A 27,718-nucleotide genomic window follows, 5' to 3' on the forward strand; every position below is an offset into this window, starting at 1 on the left:
GACCTGTCCTCGTCCGCCTTAAGTGTCCTGGACAAGGTCACATCGTCTGCGTAACCAACGTTCAACGTGTCGGTGTAAACTGTTGTCCGGGTGCTCATGAACAGCAAAAACAAGTATGGAGGGATGACTCCACTTTGCGGGACGCCAGATGTTAGTGTGCGCCAGGAGCTCATCTCACCATTTGCAACTACTCTCTGCTGTCTGTCGGTCAGGTAGTTGTGAATCCATGCCACCATTCTTGAGCTAAGTTGAAGGTCAATCACAGTCTGGAGGAGCAAAGCATGATCAACACGTACGATCAAACACTTTGCTCATGTCAGCAAAAACCGCTCGAATAAGGGTTGGCTTTCTGGAGTATTGTGTATATCTCTGTCTAAGCTACCTGCATACTAAATATCATGGAAATCCGTCGTTCCTTTGTTCAGTTATTCTCCTTAGAAGGTTTTCACAATAACGCCCCTACAGTTCCAGAGCAAGCTGCTAGGGGGCCCAAACCTACACCACTTATTCATTACATCACAAGCTATCACAACCCAAAAATCAAGACCATTGCATGTCCATGTCAAAAGATACAAAAATTGAAGTTCATTTAAACCAAGGTCAAATACCAGGGGGCCCAAAATTGACCTTGAATTTCGGCTTCACAACACCCGCCCACATACCAAATATCATTGTAATCCATCAAGAGGCTCTTGAGTTATGCTGACCAGAGTAGTGCGGAAACACAAACAAACAAACGGACAGACAAACAGACACACCCAAAACAATATCTCCATTTTTCATGGAGATAATTAAACTACTGAATTGGGATCTGAATACTGGAATTCCAATTTGTCCTAGGACAATTTGAGATTCTCCAAGGACAGATTGGCATTCCAATTCTAATAGGAAAAATTCATATTACATCAAAATTTCAATTCATTTCAGCATAGGTAAGCCTACATTCACCATTACTATTCTAGCTGAATTACTTCATATTTACCTTCGCCGAGAAGGTTATGCAGAGGGTAGCGTTTGTATGTATGTATGTATGTGTGTAATGTACAGCATAACTCGGCTTGGATGGATTATCTTGATATTTGGTAGGTGGGTAGGTCTTGATGAGACTAGGAAATGATTAGATTTTGGGTCCCCTAGCAGCTTGTTTAGATATAAGATGGCCCTTCTGTCAATACACATTGTAACCATGGTGACAGCCGTCTGGTCCAGGTCATAGACCTTATTTGCTTGGACCATCGCGGATTGTTTTAAACAGACTGGAATCAAGATTTGTCCTCGGACAATTCGCAATTCTTTAAATCTTATTATTATTGGGTAGGCCGACTACTCTCTTCGCAGCCAGTGGCTGAACTGCGAGGAGCGCACAATTGGCGGGACTAGATCGCAAGGGTCTGGAGCGGCTGCCATTCGGCGCTAACTCGGGTGACCTCAATACGACAATTGCCCCATGTGCGGCCATATGACCGTAGGTTTTGAACCACTCACACCGGGAAGGACCCCTACTCTTTTCGATAAGTGCGGTGGGTTTTTTAATGTGCTCGAGATGTGGCTCTCCTCAAACACGGGACCTCCATTTAACATCCTATCCGAGGGACGTCCCTAACCGAAGCTAGGTACTCATTTACACCTGAGTGAAGTGAGGAAAGTCGTGTAAAGTGCCTTTCCTAAGGGCACAATGTCAACGGGACAAATCAGGGAACCCCGGATTCGAACTCAGTACCTCTGGGCTCTGGGGCCAAACACCCTGCCACTGCGCCACCGCAATTTCAAATCCGCGATCGCAATCTGTCCTAGGACAAACTCAAATCTAATTCCATGGTATGGTTTCAAAGTAAAGGAAACAACAACACCATTACAAACAATGATTTTATTAAGAATTTGAATATACAGACTTGGAATCTGAAATTTCATAGCTAAGCTTCATAATCTCAAACAATACAATCAAGAATTATCATTTTCTAAAACTTAAATTTGATGCATACTACTCGCTAGTGACAGTAACTTTAGTCGATAGGTAACGTCATAACTGCAAACAAGACTTACAGAGGTTATCATTATCCAAGATAAGCATGAACAATCCCGGCATAGCTGATCGCCGTAAATTCTTCGGTGATCTAGTCCCAAGCAGTTAAGGTATGACTTGGACGACTTTCCTCATTCATTATGCAAATTAGCTCCTGATTTGCATAATAAGAATCTAATTATGTAAAACATCACCCAAGCTATCTACAGGTCAAAAGTTATGCTGTCTACATACATGTACATAAAAACATACAGATGCAAAGTTCGCTGCAGTACTGTAGGAAAACGCCAGATGAACCATGATCGAACTTGACCTTTCTTCCCACGATCGCTACTCACCTGCCAAAAATCAAGAAGATCCATCAAATGTTTCTTGAGTTATGCTCTTGACATACATACAGAGTTTACAGACCCAGCCCACAGCTGACGTAACTGAAAATATAAAACCGAGATTTTTAAAAACGGGGTAAGCGATAGACATTTTCTGTAGTACTGTTTATTTCGCATACAAGTGCTCTGTATCCGCTTATCCAGGTATAGTGTTCTGAAGCCCAGCCCTTTAGGTGGGGATTAACCCCTCCTAACCCAGTACACATTACCTGAAAGTTCCATCCATTAATCAACACCACAGCTTACTCGGACTGCATTACCGCTCACATTCCGCACACCGAGTGAGTGGGGCTGTGGGACTATCGCGCTCCTGTCATGGTTCATCACTGATTCCCACGGTTGTACAGAAAATTAGCCTCAATCCTGCGCAGACATTCTGGGTGGCTGATGTTCTCTGACTTTTTTGGCCGAGCTTGCTCGCTATGTTCTGAACGCTGTCGATCTAAATGTAATCGGTATAACAAACCAGGCGTGCGGCCCTAAGAACCTGGATGATGTTGAACTTCGCACTTAAGCCCCCCCCTCCCCAAATAAACAACGCCGGATGTCCCTAGAAGGTTTGCGCAAGGGGCTAACAAAATGGCTTAACGTCTAACCTACCTATTCCGCACTGCACTACAGCAAGTTGCCTACCTGTGTCATGTCACATCTTACAGGTGCCGCAATAGTATGTCCTAAAGGATATCGTTGTGTAGGTTGATTGCCTCAAGAGACATTTTATGTTCGTTACATCGACATCGAAAGGGATTAAGGTGGGGCATGACGTACAAAGGTTCTGAATTCCATCTTAATTTCTATAAAAAATTGTCTTGATCCGTTCCATTTCATACACATTGTCCTCAATGAGCCATGTTCCGTCTCGTTAGATTGTTTATATAATAGCCCTGATCCGCCGGAAAGCGTGGGAGAATAGACTATCTTAGGGCGTGTTTTTTGAACAGCGTAAACAACAGAACTTTAATCCCAATCTTCAGATTTGCTTATAGAACCCTGTGTATTGGTAAGCTAGGGCTTTAGAGTCTTGCACGGCAAGTACATGTAAACCACCGTCCACATCTATGGTGGCTGAGTTCCACAAAGCGACCTTCACACCGAGATAATGATCCTTTAACTTGGTCAAGTGTTCCAATCAGAATTCATGTCTTTCTAGAGAATGCATATGGCTTGTAAGTTTGACAGATCATTTCACATAGAAAGCACGCAATGGTATACCAAACATGTTTTGTTGAAGGTTCCTATTCAGAAATACATTTTCAAGTACAGGCTAACATGTAGATGGCCCGTTAGCTCACAATATGCCGTACGCTACGTCCTGGATAACGACATCCTTAGTGTCTCTTATGGAGGACGGTACAAGCGTAGTCTTGTAAATTATGTTTTTCTTCCTTACGGAAAGGGTAACTTATATCACAAAACCAGTGTTGACCCCGCCGGCCGGATCGTCCATTGTGGGCAGGAGTCACGTCCTGAGGCGATGATTAAGATGAAAGCAAAGTGTACACTTTACTCCCGACCAGGCGCCTTACTGAGTATGTATAGTATGTAGCAACTTGTATGTTGTGAAAATATCTTGAAAAAGTTATTCTAGTTCGTTTCGTTGACTTTTCCCTTCAATATGAATTTCAATTTGTATCCAAAAATCCATATATAAGGCAGGGGGGCCGGAATAGAAACATGGCATCATGTGCAAGGAGTTTGTTACAGCTTTATTTCAATGTTGTGTAAAACGGGATCTACTGTAGATCACAACCAGGGCAGATGTCTGACACCGTGAAGATAAGGTGTATTGTTGATACAAGGATTGATATGTCGATTATGTGAATAAGGACATAATTTGCTTAATTGATGAGAAAATGCTATGATTCCAAAGTTGTAAATGGCGGTAATTTTATACTTGCATTCGGAAGTTAATTGAAGGTGAACATCATTATAAAGTACATCAAGTATGCAATCCATAACACACCTTTCAAAACACATCTTTCATACAAGTTAACACCGTTCGGTGAAGGTATGGGATCGCTCAACTCTAGTTTTAGTTCATTTATGCCCCATGTTTGTGAACAGCTGTGGATGTTGTACAAATGTTCATTCACGTTTATTTCGGACAATAATTTGTAAATACAGCAAAAACACAGGGCCAGTGCACTATGAGGCTGCGCCTGTTTGTGACCAGCCAGTGCATCTAGTAATGCACGCAGGCAGTTGGTTGACAGAGTGTCCTATTTTACTTCGTCGTCAGCTCAGGGTTCATAGGTAGATAGTTGAAAGGTTATATTTCATTGAGGTTAAATATAAGTCAGTAAGACAAAATATGACCACATGTTACTTACATGCTCTACGTATTCACTGCTTAATTTGTGTAGTGTGATGTTAAGAAATGCTATCAGGCCTAGATTGACGTCCTTAAGAAATGCATAAAACATCGACTTTTTCACGGTTTGTGTGTCTTCTTGTCTTTTAAATCATGCTTTTTCATCGTGCGTCAAAATAAATCATGAACACAAGGGTCATTCAAATCCAATATTGGTCGCTGTACGGTCGCTCTTAGCCAATGACCGCTGTTGAAAGGAAAGGTTACCTAAATAATATCATAAATCCTAAGACAAACACTAATCAACTCATCATTTTGTGACTGATATATCTATTTTGATCAATCTACATCTCTGCTTGTTTCAGTTCCTGAAGCCTTTCAGATATAGTGCGGGCGGCTGGCCTTCTGTTCGCGTCACCGTCCCAGCATTCCTCCATCATGGCTGCCCACTCACCGGACGGCGCCGTCTTACCGACCAGATCAGGACGGGCGCCTTCTTTGATCTTTTCCACGAAGGCGAGGTCACTGGCGGACTCAAGGTTCTTGAATACGTGGATTCCGTACCACATCTCCCACAGTAACAGTCCAAAGCTGAGAACATAAAGAAATGATTTATCTATTTGTCTAATATGTAAGAAGGGAATTTCCTCGGCATGTCAGACCTACATTAAACAGTATATACCGGCAGTCCTTCTTGTTCCTAACCATCGTGCTTCTTTATACATGTCTTTTTGTTTCTCTCTTTCTGTCTTTGTCTGTCTCTTTCTGATAACAATGTCTGTCTGTCTGCGTGTGTCTGTCTCTGCCTCTCTTTTGCCTCTGTCTCTCTGTGTGTCTCTCTGTCTCTCTATCTCTCCCCTTCTTTCTCATGCAGAAGAAGATACATACCTGTAAACATCTGCCTTAAAGTTGTAGACTTCGCCTCTCAGCTTCTCTGGAGCGGCGTACAACAGGGCTCCTGCATGGGAGGTCCCAGCGATTATCTCCATCGGTTTGGCCAGACCCAGGTCAGCAATCTTCACCGTCCCTTTCTTCATCTGAAAACAGCACATGTGTCACGTCATTGTTAGCATCTTAACCACATACTTCCATAGAGCTGCTTTGTTTGTCACAAGGTATCCGATAGCTGTAACGATAGAATGTTGGAAGCTGTCAATCAATTACAAAGTCAGTCCTGAACACAGAAAAACCTATGTCAAAACATATGATAAGTTACTTGGGCTTCAAGTAGTACTTAAGCCTCATAGAGAACCCTTGGCAAAGTTTGAATGGTTGTTTTAAATGAAAGATGTCTTCACCAGAATGTTGTCTAGTTTGAGATCCCTGTGCACCAGACCATTGCCGTGGATGTACGCGAGCCCGCTGGCGATCTGCAGGGCGTTGGTCCTCAGGAACTCCCTCGCCTTGATGAAAGCCGGGCTGTCGACTTTGTGTTTCGCGGGAATGTTTTGTTGCCCATGGAATATCACTCGTTTGAGGGTAGTGTCACATAGCTCCAAAACCATGAACAGCTCGAGACGGCCGGACTTGGTTTTACGACAGGAAGAGCCGAGAAACCGGACGACATTCGGATGCTGCATGCGTCTGAAACACACAGGAATGTAGATGGGTTATGGTTCGCAAGGAAATTGTGACTGCTCTATGTCATGTTGTGAGTGTGCATACTGCATGGATTTGCTTAGAGGATTGAATAAAGTGTTGTTTTTGGTGTTAGCCATTTTTTTCAAAATCAATTCCTTTGTCTATACCGGCTTGTATTTAGATTTTGAAGTCCCTGCAGCTACATTTTCCTACTTATTTCTGGAATGCTTTTACATCTCGAAAATGTACTGAAAGAAAAAAGAGATACACACTTAAGGTTGTCTTCCTCGACAAGGAACTCTGAAACCGTGTCAAGTATGTCGTCCTTTAGTATCTTCAGTGCCACGGGTTGCGACGAACCGTCGGCTTTCTTGAGGCTGGCGCGGTACACCGCCCCGAAACTACCCTCCGATATGAAGTCAGTGGTGCGGTCACAAATTATACTGCCATAGTCGATCTCGTACTTGCGAATGTCTCTCATGTACAATTTGTCCAGTTTTCCCTGCAGCTAGATTTAGAAGAAAAATGACATATGAATTGATAAAAACTATTTTAATCTTTGATATGCTTGTATTCACCCGTATAAATGATACAATGAACGTGGAACAGCCAAGATCTTTAATTTGTATTCGGATTCTGATGATAGCTCACACTTGGAGACGCACCGGGCTGAAAAATATACGGTATACACAATGTATGAAGGAATACACATATACTGACACTAATGCTTGAGTAGCTCAACTGTTCACTGAGTTTATTTGAGCTAAACTGGTTCGAGATCACTATCACTTTCCCTAGTCGTTTTACCTGTAGGCATTGTTGGTAGAACGTCTTGTAATATCCCACAGCTTTTCTATTCTGTGTTTTCTCCTGCTGTACGCTCTGCAGCAGACGTTTCTCGGCCCGGAGGAGTGCTGGAATAGACTCCCTCAGCGCCCCGAACCACTGCCATACGGCTGCCATGTGACTGTCCATCACCTGCAGATAGAACGACAAAACGGCAATACTCAATACCCCTGAACTTGGTACATGGTTGTGTTACATATTGTCAGCATTTCACGGAGGTATGAGATCTCTGAAGTCTTGCTTTTTTGTGTGACGGGGCGTTGTTTATCTCAGAGCTCACAACAATTCTCCACAGGACGTAACATCACTGCGACTGTGTATCAGTGATGCTACGGTCCCATTTCCACAGCAGGGCCCGTTCGGGCAGCTTGTGGGAACGATAAATATGATATAAAAGGCAACAAAACATACAAAAGGTAGAAGATTACCCGTAACCAGATATTGTGTATTTTCTTGGTATGCATTTTTTATTTTTATTTTTCGCAAACAGCCCGGTCGGGTCCCGGATTGGAAATGGGACCATAGCATAACAGTACCTATAAAAGTGTCATCTTGTGTGACTGTCATACAAGAACATCGTACAACCCACGGTGTACATGCTGAGTGGTGCCCAGTATGTATATGCTTTGCCACGCATGTTTATAGTGTAATATATAGTGCTATATATTATATTATATATTATGTATATGGCGTTTTTCTGGCATAATAAGAAACAAATAAATCACTTAACGAGCAGTGTTGGCAAAGGGGTTGGAAAGTGAAGACTGGGCGTCAACAAGCGATGTCATGTCATGATATCATATGATCGATATAGCACGGAAAATGGAATTTTACATTAACTGCCCATTACCGGGGCAATATCCACTGGCACTGACTGACCTTGCGGAGATTGCTTCCCTCACAGAAAGACTCCAGTGTCTCCTCAGCCCGTTCTCTCATGAACCTGGCCTTGTCTGTGTGGTACGTCTTCATCTTCTGCTCAGTAACAATCTTGTTGTAGAGGGTCTGTGGGTTTGATTCAAGAGACACATGTTACTGCAGTGCTTACTTTTCGTTCTGTTAAGATATCAAAGTCTTTAACGGCTGAGTTAAATCTTATCAACCTATTCATTGAATCTGATCTTTAGAATTATCAACAATGCATTAAGAACTTCATTACGTATAGTATTATTGCTGGTGATTCACAACAATCGTCCTCAGATATAAGAATTACTCAGCTTGCAGCAGTTTCCTCCAGGTGCATATTTCTGTTCAGTAGATTTAATGGATGTTATGCATGAACGCTTAACGTTACCTTTATTCCAGCGACAGGAAGATAAATGACTCCGGCTACTATTGCAAATGGAAGCCATATCGGTGACGTCAATGCGATGGCGACTTTCTGCCCCGGTGTCCATTGAGTATTTATCAGATCCAGGCTCTGCTGTCCAGAGTCCGCTGAAACTGTGAGTTCTTCAGCCGCTCCTCCTCCATGTTCCATGGCGACACGAATAGCTGCAACCTTATTTAAGAAAAATGTACTGGTAAACCCACAAATGATATTTAGAAATTTATTTGTTTATTGAGATTTGCCACATTTGTGGAAGGATTGACGGGTGGCTATCAACTTGTCAAGATGCCAATCCAGAGACCAGACTTTAAAGTTTAAAGGTTGATCCATTCGCACCTACTCTTTTCGATAAGTGTGACGGATTCGAGGACTGCTCAGTTGCGACTCTCCTCCAGCTATACGTCTCATCCGTGAGGATGTCTGTAGTCGAAGTTCATTTTTGAGTAGATTGAGGAAATATGTGTTCAGCGACTTTCAAACGGGCACAGCATTGGAGCCTGCCAGGGATTCGAGCACAGAACATTTGTTTGCTTTAACTTAACCACAAGTCCACATTGCCACCACAAGATAACACCATGAAAGTGTTTTCCAAGGACAGTCTACGCCTGAACATGTAAATGATTCAAACAAATAATGTTCAGTATAATGTTCTGCATATGCTTTGACCACTATGAACATTTAGCAGAAGTACCTGATCTTCCACAGGTCGAAACTCTTCCTGAAATCGCCTCATGAGGTCATCTTGAATTTTCTGAAATGGCCGCGTGCTGTCCTTCCAGCAGTTGACCACCGTCTGAAGTCGTTGACGAATGAGGTTGGCCGTCTCTTCGTTGATCACAGAGAAGTCCTTTGCGGTAGGTGCTTCCTGCTCGGTCCATCTTGTGATTGTCTGTTTCTCGTTTATCAGGTACGTCTATTGATCGTTTGTGGCAATGAGGTATCAAAACCATTCAGAATATCAATCTTTAATAATTGAAGGCTGTCATTACCACAAGTTGAATGCCATTTATGTATTCTTTATTGAAATAACAATAGTACGGCGATCTTCGTAAGGTATTCCATAACTAAGCATACAAACCAACAAGTCGATACAACTGTACTAACCTCAGTACAAGTGCATGGCTAAACCAGCATCTTGAGTTTAACACATCGCGTTGGTTTTGAGGTCTAAACAGACTTTGATGCATTTAATCGTTACCTATTTAATTTGTGCACAGGGTTATCTTCTCCTAGAATATATTTATCTATGGGATTGAATGCATTAAATTCTTCCGACGAAGGACATGAAAAAGCTAGAGTACGTGCATACCTCAAGGGACTCAATGGCCTGACGAACACTTGTGTTCAACTCTTTCTCCAGTCCTTTCATCACCGCTTCTGCCCGGGACTCCAGTTTATCGATACGGTCCATGATGTCCAGGTACTCCCGCTGCCGCTGGTCGGCACTCATCAGCGCGCTGCAGATCTGCACGCGCTGGCAGAAGGCGCTGCGCTTCAGAAGATTCGACAGCCACCTCGAAAGTAAGGAAATAGTACCTGACAGTCATCGGTTGAGAACAGTGGGGTCTTTCAGACAGAAACAAACTACTGCCCGTTCAGACCAACGCGAATTACTCAAGAGGAATGACAGATAAGATATGTATAGAGCTATACCGAATCCAGACGTGCACGAGGTCACAAAAATTAAAGACGTACTTGTATGTGGACTCAAGTCGGTTGTGAAGACTGGCGGGCAGAAGTTCCTCAATGCCGTGGGTCAGTTCTTCAAAGTCCTTAGTCAGGATGCCGGCAGCACGAAATTGTGAGAACGCCTTAATGGAAATCAATATTAGTGTGTAAAATGTACTGTGTAATTTAAAACTACATACAATGCCCCGAAGTAATGTTGTATAACTACCGAATATTCTATACGGTGCATCGTTGTGGGCCAATGTAATATTGTAAATGCACAAATATTGGCGATGGTTTTATGTTCGCGGCTTCCACGGTGAACCCTTTAACGCCCGTCTAACCCTTTGTCTAAGTACAACGTGCTGTACATGGTCTTGTACAGTATTATTAGGCACTTGTTATGATGCATACGCAAGGATACTAGCAAGGCACAATTGAACATAGACCTGATCTTCAAACATCGAATACATATTTATCAAGAATGCAATCCGACCCTAACTTAAAACCACCGCGAAAAGTCCATTTTCGCGCGAAATCAAATCCCCACGAACTTAAATGCATTTACACTATCTTTTCTTTCATTTCATTTCATACAAATATAATTCTACCAAGCTGTGATTTCAATTATGAGACGTCCTGGTAGGCTGCCGTAAGCAACGTTTGCGTACCGTTTTTGCAGACAAGTAGTACAACTGGTGCTCTTTGATGCCGGGCCAACATCGCTTCAGCTTCTTCCATGTGTCGTGGCTGCAGGACGCAATAGAAAACTTAGAGTTCCACGACCTCATACCTTCGCCAAATGATGTTAACCTAACAACTATCCAAACCAGGCCCTCTTGTGCATAAATCATATCAGTAAATGATCTTCTCCACAGCAATAAAAGATCGGAAACCTCATACCCATGTTAGATACTTAAAGCTTTTGTAAATTTCTTGTTTTATCAAATCCATAGCATGTCCAGGACAAAAGTTCTGCTGTAGTACCAAGGAAGGTCGCCATAATCCACATTGACCTTTGTCTTCTGAAGACCTACCCACATATCAATATATGATTTGTTATGATATAAAAATTGAGCGGACCGTGTTTTGTTGTGGATAATGGATAAGTGCACCTAGGAATGTAATTTTGTGTCTTCCTTTATATGACATGAAAAAGATTGTAGAATGTGCTCGGCAACCGAAATCCAATCGTGATCATCTCCACGAAAAATTGAGATATTGTTTTAGGCCTGTCTGTCTGTGTGTCTGTGTGTTTCTGTGTGTGTGGTTGGATTATGATGATAGGTGGGTAGGTGTTGGGAAAAAAAGGGTCAAGGTCGATTTGGGGCCCTCTGGTATGTGACCTTGGTACTGCAGCAGAACTTCCATTTTTTGTATCTTTAATTTTGACCTGAACATGCTATGGTCTTTATTTTTGAGTGGCAAATAGCTTGTGATGTAAGGAAGACGTGCTGTAGGTTTGGGCCCCCTAGCAGCTTTCCCTGGAACTGCGGATTTCCATGATATTTACGATGCAGGTAGCTACGACAGATATGTACATAATGAAGTGCGAGTTATGCAAATTATGACTTAATTTGCATAACTAATGAGGAAAATCTATACACTGCTTTCCATTATAGGACGGATGAATGTTGTGGCAACTAAAATCTGTTAGTTCTCAAACTGGGGAAAATATTCCCCTGCTGGAAGGCCTGTCCACAAGGGCCCGACAGCTAGCGATCAAACCACAAAGGGCTATACAACCAGGCCTGTATACTTGTTTTTGATATGTGGATAGCTTAGTGATACTTTATTCGCTCCATTAGCTTAAGGCAATTCATAGCATGATACAGTACAAAGTAATGCATTAAGTATTGAGTACGCAATTTAGAGGTGTCTCAGCTGGAAGCTAATCAGAATCTAATTTGCATAATAAATGAGAAAATACTGTAATTCAATAGTGGTCTATAACTGGAATTTAATACTTGTGGCATTTGGAAGTTATGTAAAGGTGAACATGGTTGAATATGAATTATGCAAATGAGGGCCTAATTTGCATTATGTATATTTCATGGAGATATGAGGTCTCCGAACTCTTCTTATTTTGGCATTGACTTCGCAGAATGAGAAGGGCGCGCTTTTTCATAGCTCAGTTCTTCTGGTAACCTGAAATGTCTTTAAAATCTGATAATTGTGACACAACTCATGTAAGACCTGTCGAGTAGATGTAAATGACAGTAAAAGTACAGTTCAACCTGGTCTCAAAAGCCACTCAAGAGACTGAGGAGGGTGGGCGGCAGTAATGGTTACTCTCGACAAATGGGTTAGTTGGCTGGATTACTGACTCATGTATATGGTAATAAGATCATGCATCTAATACTAAAATGACAGAATGAGAGATCACACATAGAATAACATTAAAAGAGCGCACTTTCTTCAATCCAGCTGTAGTACACTTAAACAAAATATACAAATCAATTCCCAGATGCATATCTACAAAAAATGGCCACAGATTATAAACTCCATATTGTGGTTAAAGCTGCTAGGGGGCCAAATCTATACGACTTCTACATGAGCCCAAGAGGTATCTACCATTAAAAGGTCATGATCATAGGCTGTCCAGAACACGATATATGAAATCGGAAGCTCTGCTGTAGTATCACAGAAAGTCACCAGATGATCCATGATTGAACTTGTCCTTCGATTTGGCGACACAGTCCCACATCACTGTCGTCGAATGGCCGAGTGGCTAGGCTAGCGGACGCGAGATTGAGAGGTCATGCAGGAGTTCCTCGCTGAAGTCGTGTCATTGGGAAAGATCGTTTACACGACTTTCCTCGCTCCACTCACTCCACATAGGTGTAAAAACGGGTACCTGCCTTCTGTTGAGGAGATAAAAGCGGTGGGAGGAGAGGGATAGGCGCCGTCTTCCAATACTGCGTCCTGGACCCACTGCTCATATGACCTCAAAAAGGCTATGGAACTACCTATTTAACCACATACTAAAATATCATAGAGTTATGCTGTTCACGAACAAACAAACAAAACCCACCCACGCAACTAACCAACCAACCAACCAACTAATCAATCAACCAACCAACCAACCAACCAACCAACCAACCAACCAACTAACCACAGAACCAAACAACCAACCAACCCGTTGAACCACAAACGTCATCGGAACGTAACTTGGCAAAGGTAACAGTTTCGTACAACACGGGGTCGATATGTAGGTGAGATTGATGATGCAGCTAACAAATGACAGAATAATCTTGTACATGAACCAATTTATAAAATTGACAACTTACTTACCTTTGGGGTCTTCCCACTCACTTCATGCCAATCTACTGACAGTGAATTCAAATACCTACGGACACACGCCAACATTAACATACACACCGAAGACGTAGACTCGGTAACGTTGCACGAGGTCAAAAGCAACTCACATACTTAATGCCCTCATGAAATATACTAGTGCCTACAGCCATGTCCATTCCACACAGAACTCCAAACTCGCGCACATGTAATCATCAGATCTGTCACTTCATTGCAAAGGCAGCAATCCCTTCTTGCCTGCTTATGACACGACCTTTGGACACGGGCCAAACCAGCCTCCCCATCTTGCAAGTCTCCAGTCACACAGTACCAATTTCTGCCTCACATTTTGCCACTCTGCAATATTCAAATAGATGCGGACGCACACCAACGCAAACAAACAAAAAACACGCAAAATGATTACAATACCTCCGTCTTCAGGGAGGTAATGATTTGTAGTGACTTCTCCCTCCAACTTACTTGACTTCATCTGCCTCCTTTCCCGGCACTTGGTCCCACTTGTTGCAAACAAAGATAGCGGCCTCGGGGTTGAAGTGATGCAACCAATCGCCGTCTTTCTTCTCAGAGATCATCTTTAGCAGATTCTGGAGCTAAAAACGAGACGCAGATTTATTAAGAAAACGTTTTTGAGATTACCTTCTCCAAGAGGGTTATGTTTTACCGAGCGTGCGTCTGTGTGTCTGTTACGATAACTCGACAATGCCTGGATGGATTGTCTTGATATTTGGTGTGTCAGTAGGTATGTATAAAGTCTCGAAATTATGAGATTTGGGGCTACCCAATTTACGAGGGAAGTTTAAGAATCAACTATATTGCATGATAAGACTCTCATGCAAGTGGCATCTAACACCTGTCATATGCCAAACAGGGGCAAATATTCCCCTGCTGAAAAGCCTGTCCCCAGGGGCCCTACAGCTAGTGGTCAAACCACAAAAGGATAGCTAGAACATGTATACAACTTGTTTTTGACATGTGGATAGCCTGACTGTTGCTTGATAAAATGAAATGATAATTATGCGAATCAGAATCCAATCTGTATTATAGATTGGTAAATTCTATAAATCCACTCCATTCAATGATAAATAACACTATTCAAATATGTAACATATGTAACTGAGAAATAGAGGGGCAATGATGGATAAAAGTTTGCAAATATAGACCTAATTTGTGTAATTAATGAGAATATATTGTAATGCCATATTGGTAAATAACTTGAATTTTATACTTGTGGCATTTGTTATGTGAAAGTGAACATGACTGAATATAAGTTATGCAAATGAGGGCCTAATTTGAATAATGGATCAGAAAATGCTAGAAATTAATAGTTTTCTTTGTTAAGATAGCACTGTCATACTTAAGACAACTTCTGCTTTTTGGGTGGAGAAGATGATCAACTGATATAATTTATGCACATGATGACCTGATTTGCATGATTGATAAGAGACACTCACAATACATCAGTCGGCAAGGTTAGAATCATTTGGCGTATGAGGTCGTGGAAGTTTAGAAATAAGATCATTATTCGTTAATCGCTCTTTGCTGTAAATTAACCAGTTTTTGAATTGAAACTCACGCCTCCAAACCTTTCATATCAATCTGAATTTTAATTTTGCACTTGTCTCAATCATTGATATATAATACTATACTATCGTCGATTAGCATATAGTATTGCTTGTTAATTATCTTTAGATACATTGCTGGAAGGTCTCGACATAAGCAAGTAAGCAAGTAAGCTGGGCCTTACCCTGTCTTCTTGCACACCTCCCGCGGTCCCACTGTTGATGACGTAGATAAATGCAAATGCCTGTGGTAAGTAGCTGATGACGTGTTTTGTCATGTCATCACTCTCTCCGATCCCTGGACTGTCTACAATCACGATACCACCCTGTGATACAAAACCAGTGGTATTCCAGTCACCCGTTGTGTCATAATGTCTTATTAACATAAGGTACCTCAATTTGGATATCTCATATTCTGAATCGCTAGAATAGGAGACTTCGAACATAGACATGAAGTGAAAAGATGGTAATCCAAATACCTTACCTTAGATCTTCCCACAACTTTAGGTCGACTTGGCGGCGGACTTTATAAATCCTTGGTAGAACATAGCGCTGCCAGTTATGGTGCGCTACCAAATATGGTCCACTTTGGGTCATGCGAACATGTCAAGGAGTATTATATAAAAGCCAGTTCCCATGAGAAATAAAAACGACATAAGTATGTTCCTTAGTCATAACTCTCCTCTATACAAAGCAATGATATGTGTCTACATTCAGCGACAAAATCAGCAGAACAAATTCACGAAGCCGTAACAACACGTTACCTGTAAGCGTCATGTATACAATAGCGTCATATGTAATTCGACACCGCGTCTTTCTAAGTCGCACAATAGCTAGTATCTTTTAAAAGTAGCTGACTTTAAACCTTTCTTTGATATTCATAAACTATCTTTAACGATTCGAGGTTTGAAATTCTTACCAGCTTGAAGAATGTTTGATTCAACCCAGCGACCCCCCTCGCCTCACCAACGCTACATTTTCGCAGGTTAAGATTTTGCCATTGGTTTATCACGTGAACTTCCCGGCCGCTCGGCCTGATTGAACTTGACTCCACAGCATTGCTTTCCTCAATTGTGTCAAGCAAGCGGTGAGACAAACATAGTGACTCAATTTTGTTTCTGATCTATATTCTTCAAGTAGAGCGCTAGAGGGAGAAAGACGCAAGTGGACCATAATGGGTAAGCCTAGCACTATTCTTCATCATAGTCCTCTGTATGAATACATGCTTGCACGGCGTTAAACAGGCGGACAATAAGTTACAGACCATGCATTTTTCTTTTTAGAAGGCCTGATATGTATTTCCATGGGTTTTACATTTGACGCTGTCCGCCCGCGGTTTTTGAATAAATGACGTTTTGAATAGATTCGACCATAGTTGGTAGCGCTACGTTACCAAACAATACATTCGGTATTTTTGTTCTTTCACATCTTCCTCGAATGGATAACATTTACGTGGCTTAAATGTGTAACACGGGGATCAGTGCACTTAACTTTTGCAGCTTCTTTGTGCAATTTACATTAAGGTCGTTTTTTGGTTGAAACGGACGAAAATTGATGCATGCACTGCACTTGCGATCCATATGATCAAGTCAGTGCAGCCTAACGGGTGAACTTCACCCAAGCTAGTAAAATAAAACTGTCGTTTTGCTAAGCAAAAATTGTTGCATATGCTGCAGTAGGCTGCAGAATGCAAACTGTGAAAATGTTCAATCCCACCTTTAGATAAGCCAATGGCCAGAAGATCTCGACCTTCTTGTAGGGGCTTGGGGCTGAGCGGTCTCCCCTCTGTTGTACATACGGGGCCAGCTGTTGCATGACGGGAACGGTGTCCTGAAAGGCGATGTCTACCGTGTCTCCACCTGTGGTTGGATCAGGTTCTGTCAAGTGAGCCACAGCACACCTGCAGTGCACAACACAGAGGATACGAGATGATGTTGACCAGTGGACCTGTCGATATTGCTCATTATCATATAGCCAGATGTCATTGACCAATCAGAAGGCCCCATTTACGGGTCATTATTCTCCATATAGACCACTTGTTCCAAGGTTCCCATTGGTCCAGTTTTTTGCAACGTTACCATTACATAGGAGGGTGCAGTTTTTCATTTCAAGGAAGTTTCTGATACAGGCAGACTTGTAAAAGCACAGTGCTGATTGAATTTAGTAATTGTTTACTGACTAGTTTACACATGGTACAGCCCTCAAAGAAAACAAAGCAGCCACCTTGGTCTTCTTCGGTGGTGTAGCGTGTTGGATGATAATGGCTATATGATAAACACGTTAATGACCCGCTTTCCTTCGGTGTATACGGTGTGATAAGGCATGACCACTTCCTATAACCACCGAATAAACTGCCCGAGGTCGCTTCTTAACCCTATATTGAAATAGACACGGTAAATGGGCCTGGATAAGATTCCAGCTTCATGCTTTGGACAGAATGGAACAATAATCGAAGTTTTTGTAGATTTCTTGACAAAATATAACACAACTATGTACATTTCAAACTACATGTTCCACCATAGCTATCGGGCACATGCCATCGTCGGGTTCCTGACTTTTGTCCATGTGCCAACGTCAACTTCCTGTCAGCCTGCCCAAGAAATTTGGAAGCAGGCCAGGTCAGCCTTCGCTTCTTCAGAGTCTGCCGTTACAACTCAGCCCAGGAACAAACCTGAGCACACACCAAGACAAAAAAAAAAACAGACCAAAGACGATGCCTCCGTTTGAAGGTAATACTCCGGTTCTAATCCCTTACCGCTTCGCCCCGTACTTGAGCTCACAAATTACAGAGGTTGTGGATAGCAGCGAGTACGGCAAAATCTCCTCTCCAAGCAACATGTTCAGGATGCTGCTCTTTCCTGCGGACGTCTCCCCTGTGGGAAAGGGACGTTCATCAGCATTAAAGTCAGGCAGACACATAACTATGGCACCGTTATAGTGAATCTGAGTCATCATACCTTACCTAGAAGAAGGAGAAAGCAACAAACTTGAACACCCCGGTAGCTGAACATGTGACCCCTCCCCCCCCCCCCCGTGGTACTGACCTGCCACCAGGATGGGACAATCGTTCCTGGTCAGTCTGTCCTGGTACCACGTGAGTTTGTCCTCCCACCCCTGCACACCAGGCGCGGCGTCCAGCTGATCTCTCTGCGGCTGGTCTAGACCGTGTAAGTACTCCTCGGCTTGGGATAAAACTTTCAAGAGCTGCACCCGGATGTGACTATCTCTCTTTACTTCATCCTGTATCGCTCCCATCACCTGCCAAATAATAGATAAATAACAACAAGATTTTTTTTCCAAAAATAGATGTAACAGTTAATGTTAAATGCTTTCCACTTGTGGCACTTATCCTCAACCTTTCCACCTGATCCACATTCCTTTGACGTCACCAGTGATTTCTATGATATTGTGCCGACTCTTTGTTTGGCTTCGTAAACTTGAAATCTCAAAAGCGTCCCTATTTGGAGGTATTATTTTTTTGGTGACGGCGCCTGAGGGGCGACCCTATTGGTATAGTATTGTGTGAAGTCTGGAAGAATTCTAGGAATTGTACCGTGTGTCCACAGGAATTTCAGTCCACAGGACGATAACTCAGAAATGCATGGACGGATTGTCTTCATATTTGGTAGGTGGATAGTTCTTTGGGAAACTTCAAAATGATTAGATTCTGCCCCCCCCCCCTGCAACTTTATTTGGTACTTTAGTAAATGTGGACAATATCAGACATAAAAGATGTTAACCTCCTCGAGTGGCATATATCATAAGTATGTTCAATCTATAATGCAAATAAGGCCCTAATTCGCATGAATTATGTCAGTTGACCATCTTCTCTACCCAAATTACACAAGTTGCTGAAAGTATAAAAATCTTATATTAGGAAAGAAGGCTATTGTAGCATGTCCTCATAAATTATGTTAATGAGGCCCTGATTTGCATGATTTATGTCTGATCATGTCCACATACAATGCTGCAAGAATGAAATCCCCATCATTTACCATTATGGAGTTATATTATTTTGACATTAACTATTCAAAGTAGGTATTCATTTGCATAATTGATATCTATCGATATTTCTATCTTTCTCAGCTACATAAGTCACGTGTTTGAGAGTCCTATAACGAAGTGCAGCGGATTTGTAAACTTTCCTAATTAATCATACAAATTAGCTCCTGATGTGCATAATTACCATGCAATGTTGTCAATCACCACTCAAGCTATCTACACGTCAAATATCATGACGACCCGTCAACCCCTTCTTGAGTTATTCCTTTTCAATGTTTGAAACGAAATCGGCTCCTGCAGTTCCAAAAAAGGCGCGAGGGTACCCAACTTACACTCCCTCCCAAGAGCTATCTACCACTCAAAAATCATGACCATGGCCATAATATGTCTAGAACACGAAATATCAAACCCGCTGTAGTACCATAGCAAGCCACTAGGTGGCCCAAAATGTAATCATGTCTAGGTCTCAAGAAGACCTATCCACATACCAAGTATGAATACAATGTTGATCAAGTAATATGTTACATGCAATTGAGATCCTTGTGTGCGTGTGCGCGTGTGTGTGTCTCTGTATCTGTACGTCCGGACATTTTTGGTCAGCATAACTTAAGAACCTTTGGATGGATTGTCATACTAGAGTAAAATATTTGCTTGCTCAACAAATATGGACAGGTTTGCGTTTTAGTGTATCTCATGAGGGGAAAATGAACATAAATAGAAAGGTAACATTTGCAAACTACGGCGTCTTCGGTTCATCTCCCTCCCCATGCAAAACGGGCTGTTCCGAAATTGAATTTCTAAGAAGCCATTCCCATTCGAGAATGAAGTTCTGCCAGCACCTCTAACGTTAGTTCAATAACTAGTTAAAAAAACTCTTCCACTAAAATGACTTTTGCATAATCACCCAGTCCGAAATTGTATTTTTTTTCAAATCCACCACCTGAGACAATGGACTCTTCCAGTGACATGCTCATGTAAAATGGACCAGTAAAAAACACTAAAATGGATTTTTGCCTAAAATCACCCCAGTCCGAAATTGAACATAAAAAAGGGAACCCCCTGTGCGAGAATGGAGCCTTCTGGCGGCAACTTCAGTTAAAATGGAGCAGGGAAGTGACATTTCCCACTCTAAACTTGCTCCTACCTACAATCGTTTAATTTTCCTGGGAAATATTCCAATCTCCCTATAGCCATCGTAGTTAATTTTTTTCGTAGCAATAGGCGAATAAAGGTGCCGGAAAACTTCAAATTCTGAAGTTCAGTCTTATTTTCGAAACAGTCATATTTGGTACCATTGTGTTATTGTGTTCGTTTATAGATGACGACCGCAGAAATATTAGTTTACAATAGTGTCCAGCCATCGACGGAAACTCAAGATTCTTTTTGTTTCAAGCTAATTTTCTAAAGGGGTTATTGTGCTCTTTTAAAGATCACAACCAGAGAAAGAAAACTTGATTATATATACACATTCCGTCTCATATTCCTGTTAGTTTCGTTCTGTTGTCAAGAACAACACTTTAGTCTTTACAGCAATATTTCCTCCCACTATCCTATCAAACGGAACTTCCCCCATTGAGACTATACGGTCCTGTGAGATGAGGGGTTCCCCCTTCCAGAATATCTTAGTGACCATGGGGTCAAGGGTAACCATGGTGTCACCTTGACCCATTCCTAAAGCACCTCTGTTCCCCGGTCATTTTTAGCGATGCCAGTAATTTCAAGGCAGTGCTTAATGTTAATGCGGATATGTCTGTTTTTACAAATTTAATATTTGAATGTATATTCACCATTTTGACTGCTTAAGTACTGCATACTTTGATCAAGATCAAGGTCAGCTGTCAGCTGCAGGAGTTCTCTCAGCGTATCTGTTACTACAGGGTCATGGGAAAGCGACCTTTTCGGATATAAGCTGCACAGGTGGCGAGGTTCTGTTTTTTGGTGTGACGGCTTTGAAAAATCAGATGTTGCATAGAAATTGATATCAATCAACTTTGCATAGTCGAATCATGATTTGATTCTATTAGCCATATTTGGTTGTATAGGCGGGGCTTAGAAACCTTCTTCTGAAGGATAGATTACAACCATTAGTCTCTGGGAGTGACTCCTGAGTGTATTTGGGGATTTTACGGCTGTGTTAGTTCCGAGACGATATCTTCCATGCCTGTGACCTAGCCTGTTGCTCCGATCCTGAGTTAAACAAGCATCAGCGGAGCTGGACTAACGATGGATGCGGCCAAGCTCTTCAACTGCCCCGAGGAATGTCACTGGGATGGTGTGGGACAGTGCCCTCCCCGTCAAATCACCCAGCCACAGTTGTTTGTTTGGCAGAAAACGAGGTAGGTGTTTCATTGTTTCTTTCAGACGACTAAGATGTTTCGGTCCATATTAAAGACAGGTGACCACGTGCACTATACATAAAATTATGGCCCACGGTTGACAACTTATATCTATTTATCACATCTTTTTACCATGATGTTTGCCGACTATTTGCGCAATTGCCAACGCTGTATCAGTTAGGCCTTAGGTTCTTGATCACAAAGTATCAGCGGTTTTAAACATTTTAGTGACTTAATTGTAGTTTACAGACTCGATTAGGATCGATTAGTGGTCCAGCGTAGGTATCTATCACTTGTTTTGACCATGGCAGATTGAGTCAATTTATAACACAAACGGTTTGTATCGGTAGTGATAAATATTTGCTGCTATGTTGAACTCTTGTTTTTGTGCTGTTAGGGATTGCAGAGTTGTTGTTTTTCTCGACAAAATGATGGGAATGTGGGTTATGCTAATAAGGGCCTCATATCTCTTTTGTAGTCAATGGTAGTGATTTCCTACTGGAGATATAACTAGCTTTAGAACATGTAAAAACAATGGCATGTGTGCCATGCTTATGTCGACGTCATTTGCATAATCAATGCAAAAACTTCATATTCCCTTTGTGGTCAATGGTAGCGATTTTCTTTTGGAGACATAGGTAGCTTAAGAAAATATGAATACAACAGAACTTGTGCTGCGCTAAAAATGGCCTCATTTGTATAATTCATGCAGAAACTTCACACTCCCCATATACTAGTAGTAAACGCTACTGATGTCATATATGAGATGAAGTAAGCTTTAGGAAAAGTAAATACAATATAATGTGTCTCATGCTTCTGTTGGGACCTTGTTTGCATTATATATAATAGGTGTAAAGTTTCATATTTCCCTAATGATAAATGCTATGGATGTCATACTGGAGGGGTCGGTAGCTCTAGGAAATGGAAAAAACAACTGCATGTGGGTTACACCAGCCAGTGAGGGCCGATTTGCATGACTAGTGCAGAAACTTGATATCTCTTTTGTAGTCAATGGTAGGAATTTCCTAATAAAGACGTCACGGGTAGCTAGCTTTAGAACATATAAATACAACGAAATGTGTTTTGCTTATGTGGACGTCATTTGCATAATCATTGCACAAACTTCATATTTCCTTTGTGGTCAATGGTAGCGATTTTCTATTGGAGAAATATGGAGCTTAAGAAAAGATAAATACAGCGGAAGTGTGTGCTGCGTTAATAATGGCCACATTTGCATAATTCATGCAGAAACATCACACTCTCCATAGGGTAAACGCTACTGATGTCATATATGAGATGAAGTTAGCTTCAGGAAAAGAAAATACAATGTAATGTGTCTTATGCTTCTGTCGGGACCTTGTTGAATGGGCGGGACCTTCTGTCGGGACCTTGTTGAATACTACTGATGTCATTTATGAGATTGAGTTAGTTTAAGGAAAAGTAAATACAATGTAATGTGTCTTATGCTTCTGTCGGGACCTTGTTGAATGGGCGGGACCTTTTGTCGGGACCTTGTTGAATACTACTGATGTCATTTATGAGATTGAGTTAGTTTAAGGAAAAGTAAATACAATGTAATGTGTCTTATGCTTCTGTCGGGACCTTATTTGCATAATTGGTGTAAAGTTTCATATTTCCCTAAAGATAAATGCTATGGATGTCATACTGGAGGGGTCGGTAGCTTTAGGAAATGTGAAAACAACTGCATGTGGGTTACACTAATGAGGGCCCAATTTGCATGACTAATGCAGAAACTTTGTATCTGTTTTGTGGTGGTAGGGATTTCCTAATAGAGACATAGGTAGCTTCAGAACATGTAAATACAACGAAATGTGTTATGCTAATGTCGGCGTCATTTGCATAATCAACGCAGAAACTTCATATTTCCTTTATGGTCAATGGTAGCAAGTTTCTATTGGAGATATAAGTAGCTTAAAAAAGGGAATACAACCGAATGCGTGCTGCGCTAAAATGGCCTCATTTGCATATAAATCATGCAGAAACCTCACATTCCATATAGGGTAAACGCTACTGATATATGAGATGAAGTTAGCTTTAGGAAAAGTAAATACAATGTTATGTGTCTAATGCTTCTGTCGGGACCTTATTTGCATAATTGGTGTAAAGTTTCATATTTCCCTAAAGATAAATGCTATTGATGTCATACTGGAGGGGTCGGTAGCTCTACGAAATGTGAAAACAACTGCCTGTGGGTTACACTAGTGAGGGCCCGATTTGCACCACTAATGCAGAAACTTCATATTTCTTTTTTGGTTAATGGTAGGAATTTCCTAATAGAGACGTATGTAGCTTTAGAAAAGGTGAATACAATGGAATGCGTGCTAAGCTAATTATGGCCTCATTTACATAATTCATGCAGAAACTTCACATTCCCCATAGGGTAAACGCTACTTATGTCATATAAGAGATGAAGTTAGCGTTAGGAAAGGTAAGTACAATGTAATATGTCTTATGCATCCGATATCCGTCAGGACCTTATTTGCATAATTGGTGCAGAAGTTTCATATTTCCCTATACAACGAAATATCTGCATTCATTTTGCTGATGTGGACTTAAGTCATTCGCAGGTACTAGAAAATATTGCAAACAGCGTATCAGTGGCACATACATTTTAAATTTTGTATACTTGTAGGACCATGGCAATCACATTACGGACCCGCTGCTTTTAGAAGCCAATGACAAGACTGCAATAGTTTTTATATTCAGGTTAGTGCTCAGGTTGATATGTGTGTACGTTCTTTCTCGATCCCTGCAGACACCACCGGTAAGAGCGATGACTACAATGTCCCTGGCACCCGTTATCCACAAGGGAGGAACAATCTGGCCATACATCACACAGACTAATACCGCAGCAGGGGAAGTCACCGGAGACCTTCCAGTGGAAGCCATTGACACGAGCTGTATCCCCGAGAAAACCGGAAAGAACATGTGCCTTGCAAAGTCGGGACCGAGACAACGTCCCCTAAAGGAGGAAGGCCACCGAGGGGATATGCCAGACGAGGATGAGAGCCGCGTGCAGCCAGATGAATACGCTGTTACCACCAGAGAAAACGTGACACGATTTGGATAATTCACAGACTGACGTACACATGTTTTCCAAGCATACATATTGTCTATTCTATTGTGTATTTTAGTAGTGGCTGATTTTGCATGTATATCAAAGAACGTACACGTTAGGTAATTAATCTCGCCAACGACAGTTCAAATCAAAGCCGATTTACGAATGGCGGAAGTCCCATACAAATGTGTATGCAAGCTGCAATAACATTTCACTCCGTCGCTTATGTCCAAGAAGTTACAGTGTAACTCTATACCAAACGTGGAACGGTTACTGTAAAATCAGTATGTTATTGTTGTGCCATGATTATTATCATTTGACGATTATTCGTTTGTCGAAGTGAACTTCAACAGAGTGATGAAGTAACCAATGTTGTGTGGGCATACAGTTGTTAAGCTGTCTATTAGTCAAGACAGAATATAAAGACAAGAGATTTCTAAGGCAAGAAAGTTCAGTTCAGGAGAGCAATAGACAGCTTCACTTAGGAACGGAGGCCAGCATAATGAAGTCACAGTCAGTCTGTGTTATAACGTTAACAGTCTGCCGTGCTTAGTGTGCGGAAATCCTTGTCTCTGCGTCATTTCTTTAACCTTGATATGGTCATCTTCAAATCGGCATCTAAAAGAAACTCTATTTATGGATCGGTCATTCTTCATTGTAAAAAGGAAAATGATATCCGAAACATCGACAAACAGTTGTTTCATTCATCTTTCAAATGGTGTAATATAACAGCTGTTACATTACACTATAAATGTAACACAAGTAGCTGTTACATTCAACCTTTCAATTATGTAATATAACAGCTTATTACATTACACTATACATGTAACACGACTAGCTGTTACATTCAACCTTCAAAAATCAAATCTGAAAAATCTGAATTATTTACCATTTCAAAATTGACTTTATTACCTAACAAAAACAATCCCACCATCCCATTAAACAGACTAATCCTTCATTGTTGCTGTGGCTGTCGTCCTTTGTATCCGACAAGCCCATAGCAACATGTTCATAACATCATAAACATATCAAAATCAAAACATCAAAACCACATACAAAAATTCCACCATATAACAGACTAATAATTCATTGTTGTTGTGGCTGCCGTCCCTCTCTGAAAACGACAAGTCCACATCAAAATCAAAACATCAACACCACCATAACACCATAAAACAGACTAATAATTCATTGTTGTTGTGGCTGTCGTCCTTTGTATCCGACAAGCCCATAACAATATCAAAACATCAAAACCACCATTACACCATAAAACAGACTAATCCTTCATTGTTGTTGTTGTGGCTGTCGTCCCTCTCTGAAAACGACAAGTCCACATCAAAATCAAAACATCAACACCACCATAGCACCATAAAACAGACTAATAATTCATTGTCGCTGTGGCTGTCGTCCTTTGTGTCCGACAAGCCCATAACAATATCAAAACATCAAAACCACCATTACACCATAAAACAGACTAATCCTTCATTGTTGTTGTTGTTGTTGTTGTGGCTGCCGTCCCTCTCTGAAAACGACAAGTCCACATCAAAATCAAAACATCAAAACCACCATAACATCATAAAACAGACTAATAATTCATTGTTGTTGTGGCTGTCGTCCTTTGTATCCGACAAGTCCACGACGATATCAAAACATCAAAACCACCATTACACCATAAAACAGACTAATCCTTCATTGTTGTTGTTGTGGCTGTCGTCCCTCTCTGAAAACGACAAGTCCACATCAAAATCAAAATATCAACACCACCATTACACCATAAAACAGATAAATAATTCATTGTTGTTGTGGCTGTCGTCCTTTGCATCCGACAAGTCCACGACAATATCAAAACCACCATTACACCATAAAACAGACTAATCCTTCACTATTGTTGTTCATCAAAAAATCATCATAACACAACGTAGGCTTTGCTATCGCAAACCTGTAATAACCGCACCACTTCCCAACATACACCACTCACATAATGAGATTCAAAATGGCCGCGTCCATAGACCACATAATAAGATTCAAAATGGCCATGCCCATAAACCACGTGATAAAAATCCAACGAAAACACCACTCCCATCATGCACCACTCACATAATGAGATTCAAAATGGCCGCGTCCATAGACCACCTGACCAAAATCCTACGAAAACAATACAGGTTTGGCCTCCTATCGGATTTCCTTGGTACGGCAGCAGAACGGTTTTGGCATTTTTGTCCTGGGCATACAAATGTACTATGGTCTTGCCTTTTTGGTTAGCAAAATACTTGCGTACGCGATACTTGCGTACGCGGTATGAGGTCTCCGAACTTTCGGTTTCACATGATTTGTTATCACGACGTCGCATGGTGCTGTAACCGTTAACGTTACATAATGTACGTGACACCGCAAGGGAAGGAGGCGATTTCCAAGTACCCACTTAGTAAGATGGACTGGTTTCGCTTTCTGTACACTGAACTCCATGGAGGCAATATGCTACGCTATATGCGCCGGACTCAATTGACAAAAGGTGGAAATAATGACATGGGCAAGATTTACGGACTGCCATGTCGTTCTTTTGGGAAATGGTAAAAGACCGTGATGAGTTTGTTAACAGTCAGTCTACTCTCACTTCCCCGTTCACCACAGGGGTAGTACCGATATGATGCTAAGTACAGCGTATTGCAATGGAACTTGAGATCACCGGTGTCCAGGTAACAAGGAACGGCGGCATTTATGTCAAATGTGTCTACAGCGTACGTGCAAACATCTCTGATGATCACAACTACGGCAAATTTACAAATACGTAACTTAGCAATTTGAAACTTTAGGTAAACTTTGACCTAGGGAAGAAGTTTACTGTACTTTAGACGGGCTTCTCTGCGGCTCGCTCCCCCTCGCCCTCCCCTGTAAGTGATGGTACAGCCGGTCCTGTGCTTCCTCCACGGAGGTCAGACCCTCGGTGCTCAGACTACATCGTACCAGGAGGTCCAGTGAAGCCAGCAAGTCGTCCGCTGCAGAGGCCACTTCTTCAGCGCTGACCCTGGAACCGCCGTCAGACCCGGAAGTAAGGGAACTTGACCTTTCTTCTGCCATGTTGTCGAAATTAACACAACCTTAAGGTAAGATGTGTCCTGCAGCACTAGAAGTTCTTATACTGGTGCGCTTCCTTATGTCAGCACTGATTTAAACGCATTGCGACCTGACTCTTAATAGACTCGGTTGTGCCCACCGAAACTGGGAAGTACTCTTAAATCGCAATGACGCATGCAACTCTAGCGCAAGGGTTGCTGGTCT

The 27,718-nt window shown here is 41.7% G+C and overlaps 1 protein-coding gene and 1 long non-coding RNA gene across 2 annotated transcripts; one reads left to right on the forward strand and one right to left on the reverse strand.

Annotated features, from left to right (window-relative positions):
• Positions 1–4,103: 4,103 nt before the first annotated feature.
• On the reverse strand, positions 4,104–27,517 carry LOC136427466 (uncharacterized). The gene is made up of 17 exons (XM_066416342.1): positions 27,287–27,517; positions 18,070–18,283; positions 17,781–17,898; positions 16,742–16,925; positions 15,211–15,351; positions 13,926–14,056; positions 10,820–10,898; positions 10,176–10,291; positions 9,790–9,994; positions 9,172–9,393; positions 8,445–8,651; positions 8,030–8,155; positions 7,112–7,282; positions 6,577–6,812; positions 6,022–6,307; positions 5,612–5,760; positions 4,104–5,314 (listed from the first exon to the last, which is right to left on the reverse strand). Exons 1-17 carry the CDS (start codon positions 27,515–27,517, stop codon positions 5,068–5,070), a joined length of 3,063 nt encoding a protein of 1,020 aa, XP_066272439.1. The 3' UTR covers positions 4,104–5,067.
• Positions 19,665–24,808, forward strand: LOC136427468 (uncharacterized). Its single transcript, XR_010754435.1, has 2 exons — positions 19,665–21,363; positions 24,140–24,808. It is a non-coding gene; the product is annotated as an uncharacterized lncRNA (long non-coding RNA).
• Positions 27,518–27,718: the final 201 nt, after the last annotated feature.

The sequence above is a fragment of the Branchiostoma lanceolatum genome, chromosome 2 (genome assembly GCF_035083965.1).
Source record: "Branchiostoma lanceolatum isolate klBraLanc5 chromosome 2, klBraLanc5.hap2, whole genome shotgun sequence".
Lineage (NCBI taxonomy): Eukaryota > Metazoa > Chordata > Leptocardii > Amphioxiformes > Branchiostomatidae > Branchiostoma > Branchiostoma lanceolatum.